Here is a 12380-nt window from a genome sequence, read left to right as displayed (position 1 = left end):
TACCCAAGGAAGGATATGCTTGCCATAGAGGGAGTGCAGTGGAAGTTCACCAGACTGATTCTTAGAATGGCAGGATTGTCATATGAGGACAGATTGGGATACTGGGCCTATATTCACTGGAGTTTAGACGAATGAGAGGGGATCTAATTGAGACATATAAAATTCTGACAGGGCTGGACAGACTGAAAACAGGAATGTTGTTTCCTCTGGCTGAGGGTCCAGAACAAGAGGCCACAGTTTCAAGATATGGGCTAGGCCATTTAGCATTGAGATGAGGAGATATTTCTTCACTCAGGCGGTGATGAACCTGTGGAATTTTCTATCACAGAAAGCTGTGGAGGATAAGTTACTGACAATATTTAAGAAGGAAATAGATAATCTCTAAAGATGGTCAGCTGTGGGGATAGAGGATGAGCCATGATCATACTAAATGGTGGAACAGGTAATAAGGGCTATATGACCTATTCCTGCCCATATTTTCTATGTGAAGATACAAAGCCAGTTTGAAAGAGGAGCAAATGGAAATGGGTTAAACATGCCAGTTGGAAGGGTTGGAATGAGTTGGTGCATTGTCACAGAATCAGTGCAACATAGAAGATAACGTGGATTGTAGGGGCACAGCTGGGACATTAAACTGCAGTTGAGTCAAATGGCCTGTTCTTGTGTTAGAGCTGCGCCCCTTTCTGCTGAACCTCGGTCTAGATTACCTGCTCTGTTCTCCGGATTTGGGGCCTGAACTTGCTACTTTATTCCTCAAAGTTGGGAGGGTGACTAAGTGAGCCAAGTCTTATCTACAGTGTTGCTTGATGTACTTTGCAACACATAACAGGGTAAATGTTACTAAATATTAAACAATTAGAATATGATTCGTGAAAGTGAATTCCAACTGCTTTACGGGAGAAAAGGGCACCAAATGGACTATTCCTATCCCATTCTTTTAAAAAAACATTCCTATGAAGACAAAGAATTAAAAAAGCAAATGTGATCAAACAGAGTCATGTGAATTAAGGGTGTTTGCCCACTGCTGCAATGACGAGTGTCGGTGTGAGTGACTGGGATGGGAACTAGTCCATTGTGCAAGTAGATGTTGCTACCAGAATGTCAAATCAGGTGAGAATGGTTCAAGTCAGGGCACAAATTGAGAGGAATGTTTTTTTTAGGGCTGCACTAAATCCAAGAGGGACAATATACATTGTGACAAGTCAAGCTGCTCAAATGCGTCAAGGCTGAGGGTTTTTTTAATACTTAACAAGAACGAGGCAGGTGCCTCTCACAAACACCAGTGAACCATTTCCATTTACTTACCTCCCGCCAAGTCCTCAGTGTAATCACATGCACTGACTGCAAGAGAAAGGAAAAGAAAATGAATATGTTTGGTAAGTAATAGCTAGGTTGCGCTTGTATTCAGCAGAGAAGCACTATCAAGTTGATTCATAAATAAAATATGAGTAATTTCAAAGTCTTGCAATATCTTCATAGAATCCCTGCAGGCAGAAGGAGGCCATTCAGGCCATCGAGCCTGCACTGACAACAATCCCACCCAAGCATTGAGCCTGCACTGACAACAATCCCGTCCAGGCCCTTTCGCAAAACTCCATGTATTTACCCTGCTAATCTCTCTGGCATTAAGGGGCAATTTAGCATGGCCAAACAACCAATTTGCAAATCTTTAGAATTTGGGAGGAAACTGGAGCACCTGGAGGAAACCCACACAGACACAGGAAGAACGTGCAAACTCTACACAGATAGTCACCTTGAGGCTGAAATTGAACCCAGGTCCTTGTTGCTGTGAGGCAACAGTGCTAGCTACTGTGCTACCCCAAACAAGGGAATCAAATCTGACAGGTTTCGGTATTGCAGCAATGCTGGGAAAGGAGTGTCTGAGGACCCAAAGAAGAGGATTGCAGAACCCCATGAGGCTTCTTGGTCTCCAAGAATGTGGAATGCAGAGTCTGGCATTACTTCCCTTCATTCCTCTTGTATGACAGGGAGGTTTAAAAGCAAAATACAGAATCAAACTTTGGTTCTATTCTCTTTCCACAGATGCTGTCAGACCTGCTGAGATTTTCTGTTTTTGTCTGTGACAGGGAGGCTTGTTGCTTTCTGCTTAGTAGGAGACTTCTTGGCTAGTTACAGGAACCTCAGTTTCACGTCAGTAAAATCAACCTGGTAATAGTAGCAGCAGCCAGATTTAAGCAGATTCGCCACTACCACTACAGGAAAGCATCCAAAGCCTATGTTGTTAGTTGAGGTCTCCTGCATGGGATGCCTCAAAGCAGCAAGTGACTACCTTACTCACTGAGCACGGAGGCATGACAGGAACTGGATCCAGAGGGATCCAACAGAGGCAAGAAGCTGAATGCACATCATGCAGGAAACTGCAATCCCCTGAGGCTAGTCTAGCATCACTCATTCTGTCAAGAATGTGCTCTCAGTTTGTCAGGTAGCTAGCAATTAAACTGATGTTTCTGCCAAGGGAAAAACCCTGAAGATACTTGCCAAAAAAAAGCACCCACCCACAATGGGCTGTAGGAGGAAAGAATAATTTTCTAAGTTTGAAAAAATGGGAAACAGAATAGATTTAAAGTTTATTAGTATTGCCACAAGTAGGCTTACATTAACACTGCAAAGAAGTTACTGTAAAATTCCTTTAATCGGCACGCTCCAGCGCTCGTCTGGGGACACTAAGGGAGAATTTAGCATGGCCAATGCATCTAACCTGCACATCTTTGGACTGTGGGAGGAAACCCACACAGTCACCGGGAGAATGTGTAAACTCCACACAGACAGTGACCCAAGCCAGGAATTGAACCTGCATCCCTGGCACTGTGCCACCATGTCGCCCTAAGTAGAACAAAGTGAAGTAAAATTAGCTGCAAACAAACACGATAACAACAAATATCAGCAAGGAAGGAGATCAGAAGCAAGCACAGAAATGTGAATTTTTACATTGACGTAAAATTTATTTCAGGTGTTCAATTTACACAAGAACACAAGAAACAGGAGTGGGCCGCCAGGTCCTTCAACTCTGCACCGCCACTCAGTAAGTGACTGACCTATGCCGGCTGCAACTCGTTTTCTGTGCCATTTCCCCATTGCCCTCTATTCCTCAATCTATCAAATATTTATCCACCTCTACCACCCTTTTGGGGCAGAGAATTAACATTAATATAATGAAGCCATTTTTTGTCCTAAGCAGCCTCGTTATTGTAACGTTCACATATATTTCCAAGTTATACAGCGAAAACTGGCAATAAACAAACTCAGGAAGGCAGCAATTTCCCCGTGCCTTCCAGCAGCCTGTAAAGAAAATTAAGTATGTAGAATGAATCGTCCAAAAAATTAATGGGCCAGATTAGAGAATGGCAGAAATAGTCAGAAATCTAAAACGTTTGAATATCAAGATCGTTTATCATTAGAGAGGACTGAAGTACTTTTTTTATTTGCAGAGTCCGCTGACTGCAGTGAGCAGCAAGGTTTGGATTCAGTGATTCAGTTACTGTGTTAATCTATTTCCTAGACTATATACTCTAGCAGTGTGCGACTGACAGCTCCCCCATTATCAGCCTCATCTGGGAAGACAAACAACACAATCTGACTGACAGTGGGAGTCCGACTTTCTCAGGTTGGGAAAAGTCAATGGAGTCTTAGAACATAGAACATAGAACATAGAACATAGAACATTACAGCGCAGAACAGGCCCTTCGGCCCACGATGTTGCGCCGACCAGTTACAAAAACAATGACCCACTAGCCTATACCAATCCCTTTTCGTCCATAAACCTATCCAGAGATCTCTTAAACGCCCCCAAACTAGACGCATTTACAACTGCAGCAGGCAGGGCATTCCAATCCCTCACCACCCGCTGGGTAAAGAACCTACCCCTGACATCCGTCCTGTAGCTACCCCTCCTTAATTTAAAGCCATGCCCCCTCGTGCTAGCTTTCTCCATCCGAGGAAAAAGGCTATCACTATCCACCCTATCTAAACCTCTAATCATCTTATATGTTTCAATAAGATCCCCTCTTAGCCGCCTTCTTTCCAACGAAAACAACCCTAGATCCCTCAGTCTCTCCTCATAGGACCTCCCCACCATACCAGGCAACATCCTAGTAAACCTCCTCTGCACCCTCTCCAACGCCTCCACATCCTTCTTGTAATGCGGGGACCAGAACTGCACACAGTACTCCAAGTGCGGCCGCACTAGAGTAGTGTACAGTTGCAACATTACACTGCGACTCCTAAATTCAATCCCCCTACCAATAAACGCCAAGACACCGTACGCCTTCTTGACAACCTTATCTACTTGATTCCCAACTTTCAGGGATCTATGTACACACACACCTAGATCCCTCTGTTCATCCACACTATTCAAAGTCCTCCCGTTAGCCCTATACTCGACACATCTGTTGCTCCTACCAAAGTGAATTACCTCACACTTCTCCGCATTAAATTCCATCCGCCACCTCTCGGCCCAGCTCTGCAACCTATCTAAGTCTCCCTGCAGACTATGACACCCTTCCTCACAATCTACCACACCTCCAACTTTGCAACACATATAATCTCTTCACAGGGATCATGCACATCCTTTGATGAATACAATAATCAGATAGACTAGCAATCATCCATCAACATCCAGGAACCTCTCTCACGTTCTAATGCTTAAACCACAATTACAAATGAAAGCTGGAGTCAGGTAGATACATTGTCTTTACCTTTGTTCCCAGATAGACAATTTGTCCTCCGTAACCACTGACCGACTGGTAGCACGCCTTCTCCCCAACCAGAGCCTTTAAGAAATAACAATAGTTTCAATTAAATACTTTTTTAAAAGAACTTAGCAGAGAACAAATAATATTTCAATTTGTTTCAGAAATTAATAAATCAGTGGAAACGGTACTGAGAGGAAAATATTAAACTGCACCAAAAAATACTTTTGCCCCTTCAATTGGTCCAGCAGGCAGCACGGGGGCAGGTGATGCCGGCACACAGAGCGGGCAATGCCAGCACACACACAGAGCAGGTGACACCATGTAGAATGGACCGGCCGACACTGGACAGCAAAGACTGGCTGGCACCAAGTACAATGGAGCAGGTGGCACTGGGCGGAGGGACTTTTTGGAAAGTTAAACTGATGCTGAGCTGTGGAGGTAAGAGTGTAAGAAGTCTCACAACACCAGGTTAAAGTCCAACCAGTTTATTTGATAGTAAACCCACAAGCTTTCAAAAATGCTGTTCCTTCATCAGGTGTGTGGAAAGTTCTGATCAGAGAAGGGCATATAAAGGCACACACAGTTTACAGAATACTGATTAGAATGCGAGTCTTTACAGCTAACCTGCTATTCAAGTCTTAAAGGTGCAGACAATGAGTGGAAATAGCATTAAAGAGATGTGTATTGTCTCCTGACAGGACAGTACGTGAGATATTGTAAGTTCAGGCAAGTCATGGGGGTTACAGATAGTGCGACATGAACCCAAGATCCTGGTTGAGGCCGTCCTCATGTGTGCGGAACTTGGCTATCAGTCTCTGCTCAGCGACTCTGCGCTGTCGTATGTCATGAAGGCCGCCTTGGAAGATCAGAGGCCAAATGCCCGTGACCGCTGAAGTGTTCGCCAACAGGAAGGGAACAGACTTGCCTGGTGATTGTAGAGCGATGTTCATTCATCCGTTGTTGTAGCGTCTGCACGGTCTCCCCAAAGTACCATGCTTTGGGACATCTTTCCTGCAGCGTATTAGGTAGACAATGATGGCTGAGTTGCAAGAGTATGTGCCGTGTATCTAGTGGATGGGAGATGATGTCATCCATGTCGATGATCTGGCATGTCTTGCAGAGATTGCTGTGACAAGGTTGTGTGGTGTTGTGGTCACTGTTTTCCTGAAAGCCAGGTAGTTTGCTGTGAACAATGGTCTGTTTGAGGTTGTGCGGTTGTTTGAAGGCAAGAAGTGGGAGTGTGGGGATTGCCCTTCAATGATTTGTTGAAGACTCCAGAGAATATGTCACAGGGTACTCTGTCCACCGTGTCCCGTGTTTATCTTCTGAGGAGGTCAGTGCAGTTTCTCGTTGTGGCGCGTCGGAACTGTCGATCGATGAGTCGAGCGCCACATCCTGTTCTTATGAGGGCATCTTTCAGTGTCTGGAGGTGTCTGTTGTGATCCTCCCCATCTGAGCAGATCCTGTGTATACGGGTGGAAGTTGGAGAAGTGGAGCATCGTGAGGTTATCTGTGGACTTGCGGTACAGTGAGATGATGAAGTGACCATCCTTGATGATGATGCGTGCGTCCAAGTATGCAACCAATTCCGCAGAATAGTCCATGGTGTGTCTGATGGTGGGATGGAATTTGTTGATGTCATCATATAGTTGTTTCAGTGATTGTTCATCACGAGACCAAAGGAAGAAAATGTCATCGATGTATCTAGTGTATAGCATTGGTTGAAGGTCCTGTGAGGTGAAGAAGTCTTGTTCGAGCCTGTACATGAAGATGTTGGCATATTGAAGTGCGAATTTGGTCCACAAGGCTGTTCCGTGCGTCTGAATGAAAAACTGCTTGTTGAAAGTGAAGACATTGTGGTCCAGGATGAAGCGGATGAGTAGTAAAACTGCATCTGGAAACTGGCAGCTGTTGGCGTTGAGTACTGAGGCAGTTGTGGCAATGCCATCATCGTGGGATCTGCTCAGATGAGGAGGATTGCAACAGACACCTCCAGGCACTGAAAGATGCCCTCATAAGAACAGAATATGGCGCTCGACACATCAATTGACAGTTCCGACTTGCCACAATGAAAAACCGTATCGACCTCCTCAAAAGACAAACACGGGACATGGAGGACAGAGTACCCTTCGTCGTCCAGTACTTCCGTGGAGCGGAGAAGCTATGACATCTTCTCCGGAGTCTTCAACATATCATTAATGAAGACGAACATCTCGCCAGGGCCATCCCCACAACTCGCCTTCAAACAACCACTCAACCTCAAACAGACCATTGTTCGCAGCAAACTAACCAGCCTTCAGGAGAACAGTGACCACAACACCACGCAACCCTGCCACAGCAATCTCTGCAAGACATGCCAGATCATCAACATGGATGACATCATCTCATGTGAGAACACCATCCACCAGGTACATGGCACATACTCTTGCAACTTGGCCAATGTTGTCTGCCAAATGCGCTACAGGAAAGGATGTCCCAAAGCATGGTACATTGGGGAGACCACACAGAAGCTACGACAATGGATGAATGAACATTGCTCTACAATCACCAGGCAAGACTGTTCCCTTCCTGTTGGTGAACACTTCAGCATTCGGTCTCTGATCTTCCGGTAAGCATTCTCCAAGGTGGCCTTCACGACACACGACAGCACAGAACAGAGTCACTGAACAGAGACTGATAGCCAAGTTCGCACACGAGGACGGCCTCAACCAGGATCTTGGGTTCATGTCACACTATCTGTAACCCCCATGACTTGCCTGAATTTGCAATATCTCACTTACTGTCCTGTCTGGAGGCAATACACATCTCTTTAATGCTACCTCTACTCACATTGTCTGCACCTTTAAGACTTGAACAGCAGGTTAGTTGTAAAGACTTGCATTCTAATCAGTATTCTGTAAACTGTGTGTGCCTTTATATGCCCTTCTCTGATCAGAACTTTCCACACACCTGACAAAGGAACAGCGTTTCCAAAAACTTGTGGGTTTACTATCAAATAAACTGGTTGGACTTTAACCTGCTATTGTGAGACTTCTTATTGTGTTTACCCCAGTCCAACGCCAGCATCTCCACATCATGGGGGAAGAGTGTGGCAGGAATGATCCATGGTCTGGATTGAATTGGCTGATCACAGCCAGATTGGCAGCATAGTCAGAAATCAGCCTGAGGATAGTGGGAAAGGAGGAAATAATTACCAAACTTCTCATTTATACCCTCCTGCTAATTGCGTGCATCGAGATATCTGGTGAAAATGGAATCAGACTTCATTGTGGAACTCCCAAAAGAATAACTTTCCAACAATTACTATCTTACATCAACTTATATTTCTATAGTGTGTTTAATGCAATGATACTGAGTCAAGTAAGGGCATATTTTATCAGATGACCAAAAACTTGGGTCAAAATGGTACATCCCTAAAAGGAGGAAAATTGAGATTGAGAGATGGAGATATATAGGGAGGGAATTCCAAAACTTGGGAAAGCAACTGACAGCATGACTACTAACATGAGGGGAAATTAGAATCTGGATGCACAAGAGGTCATCAGAGGCTGTGGGACTGGAGAGATTACAGGGGGGGCGGGGGGGCGCCATAGAGGAAAAACAAGGATGTGAATTCTATACTCAAGATGCTGCTTAACAGGGGCAGGGGTGCGTCAGAGAACACAGGAGTGATGGGCAAATGGGATCTATTGCAGGTTAACACAAAAAGCAGCAGAGTTTTAGCTGGCCTCAAGTTTACAGAGGGTAGAATGAGAGAGAGTAGCCTAGAGTGTGCTGGAATAGTCAGTTTTACCATACAACTGCCTCTCTTGATCCCTCCACTATTGCTAAACTATCAGACTGCTTATCCAACTACCAGCACTGGATGGACATAAACTTCCTTCGATAAAATACTGGGAAAACTGAATCCATTGTTTTCCATCCCTACTCTAAGGTCCGTTATCAGCTGCTGACACCGCCCCTCTCTCTGGCAATAATCTGAGATTAAACCAATCTGATCACAGTCTTCCTGTCATATTTGACCCTGAGATGAGCTTCCAATCTCACGTTTCTGCCATTACCTATTCCCACCTCCGTAACATCACTCAACTTTGCCCTATTTTAGCTTATCTGCTGTAGCAGATTGGTTTAATCTCAGATTATTGCCAGAGAGAGGGGCAGTGTCAGCAGCTGATAACGGAGCTTAGAGTAGAGATGGAAAACAACGGATTCAGTCTTCCCAATATTTAATCCGAGGAAGTTTATTTCCATCCAGTGCTGGTAGTTGGATAAGCAGTCTGATAGTTTAGCAATAGTGGAGGAATCAAGAGAGGCAGTTGTATGGTAAAGCTGAACACTGCCAGCATACATGTGAGAACGGAAGCTGTGTCTACAGACAATGTCACAGAGTGTAGACGAAAAATTGGAGGGGCCAAAGATTGATCCTTTGGAATACCAGAGCTAACAGCGAGAAGAGAATCCAAGTCAAGGTCAATCTATATGACCCATTCAGACAAAGAGTCATCCAGACTTGAAACGTTGGCTCTATTCTCTCTCCACAGATTCTGTCAGGTCTGCTGAGATTTTCCAGCAGTTTCTGTTTTTTGTTTCAGATTCCAGCATCCGCAATATTTTGCTTCTCTATATTTCAAGTGATTCCCTGACTACAATTAGACAAATAAGAATGGAACCAGGGGTAGGTAGTCACACCGAGTTGGGCAACCGCAGAGAAGTTCAGGAGGAAAATGGTGCAGTCAAACATGTCAAAGCCTGCAGAGAGGATAAGAAGAACGAAGAGGGTAAGAATAGCCTTTTGGGTGGGATCAAACAGAGGAGGTACCAAATAACTCCATAGGGCTTAATCCCCATTGCCACTATTAGGAGATGTAAAAAGAAAAGCAGAAATAAAAATATCTCATTTTCTCAACTCAGCAAACAGAAAATAAAACAAACTCTGCTGCAACAATTTGAAAACTAAGTGTAATCAAGTAAATAAAATTTGTAAAAAAGTTGGCACAATAAACTGATTAAACTGATCCTTAAAAATTCTCAGTTTTAATGGGGAAATGATGAGGAAATGGTAATGTCACTAAATTAGTAACCCTGAGGTCCAGGCTTAATGTGCTGGAGACGTGGGATCAAATCCCACTGCAGCAGCTGCGCAACTTATTTTTAATTTAAAAAAATTGAAATTATGGAATTAAAAGTTAGTCTCAGTGTTGGCTGATGGCATATTTATGCTTATTCCTAGTTTAAGAGTCCAATCACATGACATATTGATGACATCAATGGCCATTTGGCAAGCAAATACGCAGTCTATCTTAAAAACCTGTAAACACTTTTCCAGTAATACTCTTGTTTGTATTTTTGTGGTCTGCAAGCCTATCCTTTAAAAGTACCATAAAAAGAAAGCTGGCGACGAGGAGGTCATAACCATGATGGCAGACTCCATGGAGCAATAAAAAAAGCAGTATAATCGTTGATCCGTGCTGCCGAAATCCGAAAAGGATTCAGAAGATTAAAAACATCATTAAACCAAAACTGGCGAAGGTGGAATGCTGAATATTGACAGGAGCCATCGAAGGAACCAAAATATAAACAAAGATTTCAGACATTGAAAAGAAGCTGGCCACATGCTCTGAAGGAAAGATCTAAAACTGTACAGAGGTCACAGAGTAAAAAGTGCCCTGCAACAGTAGATCAGAACTCAAAAGGAAACTGGCTGAGCTCAGGGTTACTTTGCTTGAAAGGAAAACAAGACAGAAAGGGCTAAAATCTTTGTGGCGCTTCGTGCTTACGAAAGCCCTTTCCACAGTAAACAAAAACGACAGCAATATTTGGACTGACAGGCCAGATAGAACACATGTCAAAAGTGACAACGTAGCACTTCTGCATTTAAGTATTAACCTAGTTTATTTTGTGGCTAAATGGACTACAGAATTTTAACTTCTAGAATCTGGAAGATCTTCAATCAAGCAAAACAGATTTTTTTGGTTAAAGCTGTTTTTTCACTATGCTGGTGGGATTTTCCTTGTGACCAGTGGTCTGGAATTTGTCAAAGGACAGAACGAGTCAGATTCAACAGCTTGTCCTTGGCACGGAAGAGTTATAAAGAACAACCCAGCACGGGAAACAGGCCCTTCGGTCCAATGAGCCCGCGCCGCCGCATATAGACTCTTGGAGCCAGTGATCCTTAGCTGGGTATTGGTATGTAAACAATATGCACTTAAGGGGTCTAGAAATGATGGGGTCTGGGTTAACCACTGCCACTATTCTGCCTGCATTTGATTGGCCTAATCGAATGATGCAATTGGGATTTCTGATCAATTCATTGGCTGGTCACCAAGGAACTTTTGGAGTTTTAACTCTAACACACAGAGCTTATTCAGTAAGGCAGAGTGAAGAACTCAGGAACCAGGCTCACAAGGAGAGGCAACATCTGGAAGTGAAGAGGACAAAGAACTGATTCCATGTGACAACAAAATCCCGGCCAGGTTTTAACTGCAAGCAGAAATCAACCTTAAGTAACAGATAGTGAGTACTTGATTGATGCATTGCAAGTATTTACTGTTGTTTAAGTAACTGCGGAATAAAGGAAATTGTGTTTAAGTATTTAAAGTCAACTTTGTGTTTTTATTCCCTACAGAGGTTGAAACACACAGGTTTGGACAACAATTTTAGTCTTCAGACTTGAATCCAAATCTTCCAGCACAGAGGCAACAGAACAAGCAACTGAGCCAAGCTGATACTGGTTTCAGTTTTGCAAAAGCAGGACGTCGCCAAGTGCATTTTTACTTTACATTAAAGTTGGTGTGTCGGCATTGCGACACAACAAACGTAACACTATTCAGAATGAAACAACCTTAATACCTTTCACGTACAAGAATTTCCAATCTTTTTAAGCGTATTGCAAATGGACTTTGCAGAAATGAATTTAATACAAACTGCAGATAGTAGAGTATAAAAAGTGATGTGAAATTTTGATTCGCAGGGCCTAAGGCAATTCGCTTTTATTCAACATTACACTGATGTGTTAGTCATCATGCAATAATCAAAAACAAGCTTAAAACACCAGTGATTTCATCAGCTGTTTGTTATTTCTGGAAATAACTTTTATTAGTTTGGAAGTCCAAAGATGTGCGGGCTAGGTTGATTGGCCATGCTAAAATTGCCTCTTAGTGCCCTGAGATGCATAAGTTAGAGGGATTAGTGGGTAAAATGTGTAGGGATATGGAGGCGGGCCTGATGGGATTGTGGTCGATGCAGACTCATTGGGCCAAATGGCCTATTTCTGTACTGTAGCGTTTCTATGATTCTATGAAATGAAAAGTTAACCAAAGTATGTATATTGTTATGTATGAGTTCAAACTTTTGATGTATAAACAGTAGTACAGCAAACACACAGTAAACTAGAAGCCAACACTAAATAAAGAGGGAAGGAGAATAGATTTTTAAGAACAAAGAAAATTACAGCACAGGAACAGGCCCTTCGGCCTCCAAGCCCGCGCTAACCATGCCGCCTGACTGAACTAAAACCCCCTCCCCTTCCAGGGACCATGTCCCTCTCTTCCCATCCTATTCATGAATTTGTCCAGACCCCCCTTAAAGCTCACTATCGTACCTGCTTCCACTACCTCTCCCGGCAACAAGTTCCAGGTACCCACCATCCTGTGTAAAAAAAAACTTGCC

General features: G+C 43.6%; 1 protein-coding gene across 2 annotated transcripts in view; it reads right to left on the bottom strand.

The window, feature by feature from the left end:
• Window positions 1–12380, bottom strand: part of vps8 (VPS8 subunit of CORVET complex) — a 599989-nt gene that overhangs the window by 516449 nt on the left and 71160 nt on the right. For both annotated transcript variants that reach the window (XM_080198763.1, XM_080198764.1), the window contains exons 15-16: window positions 4716–4790; window positions 1306–1341 (exon numbers count right to left, since the gene is read on the bottom strand). In XM_080198763.1, the coding sequence (XP_080054889.1) occupies window positions 1306–1341; window positions 4716–4790 (111 nt within the window). The remainder of the gene's footprint in view (window positions 1–1305; window positions 1342–4715; window positions 4791–12380) is intronic.

The sequence above is a fragment of the Carcharhinus amblyrhynchos genome, chromosome 11 (assembly GCF_965287045.1).
Source record: "Carcharhinus amblyrhynchos chromosome 11, sCarAmb.v2.hapA, whole genome shotgun sequence".
Lineage (NCBI taxonomy): Eukaryota > Metazoa > Chordata > Chondrichthyes > Carcharhiniformes > Carcharhinidae > Carcharhinus > Carcharhinus amblyrhynchos.
Note: the sequence above shows the minus strand (reverse complement) of the source record. Positions and strands in the feature narration are given on the sequence as shown.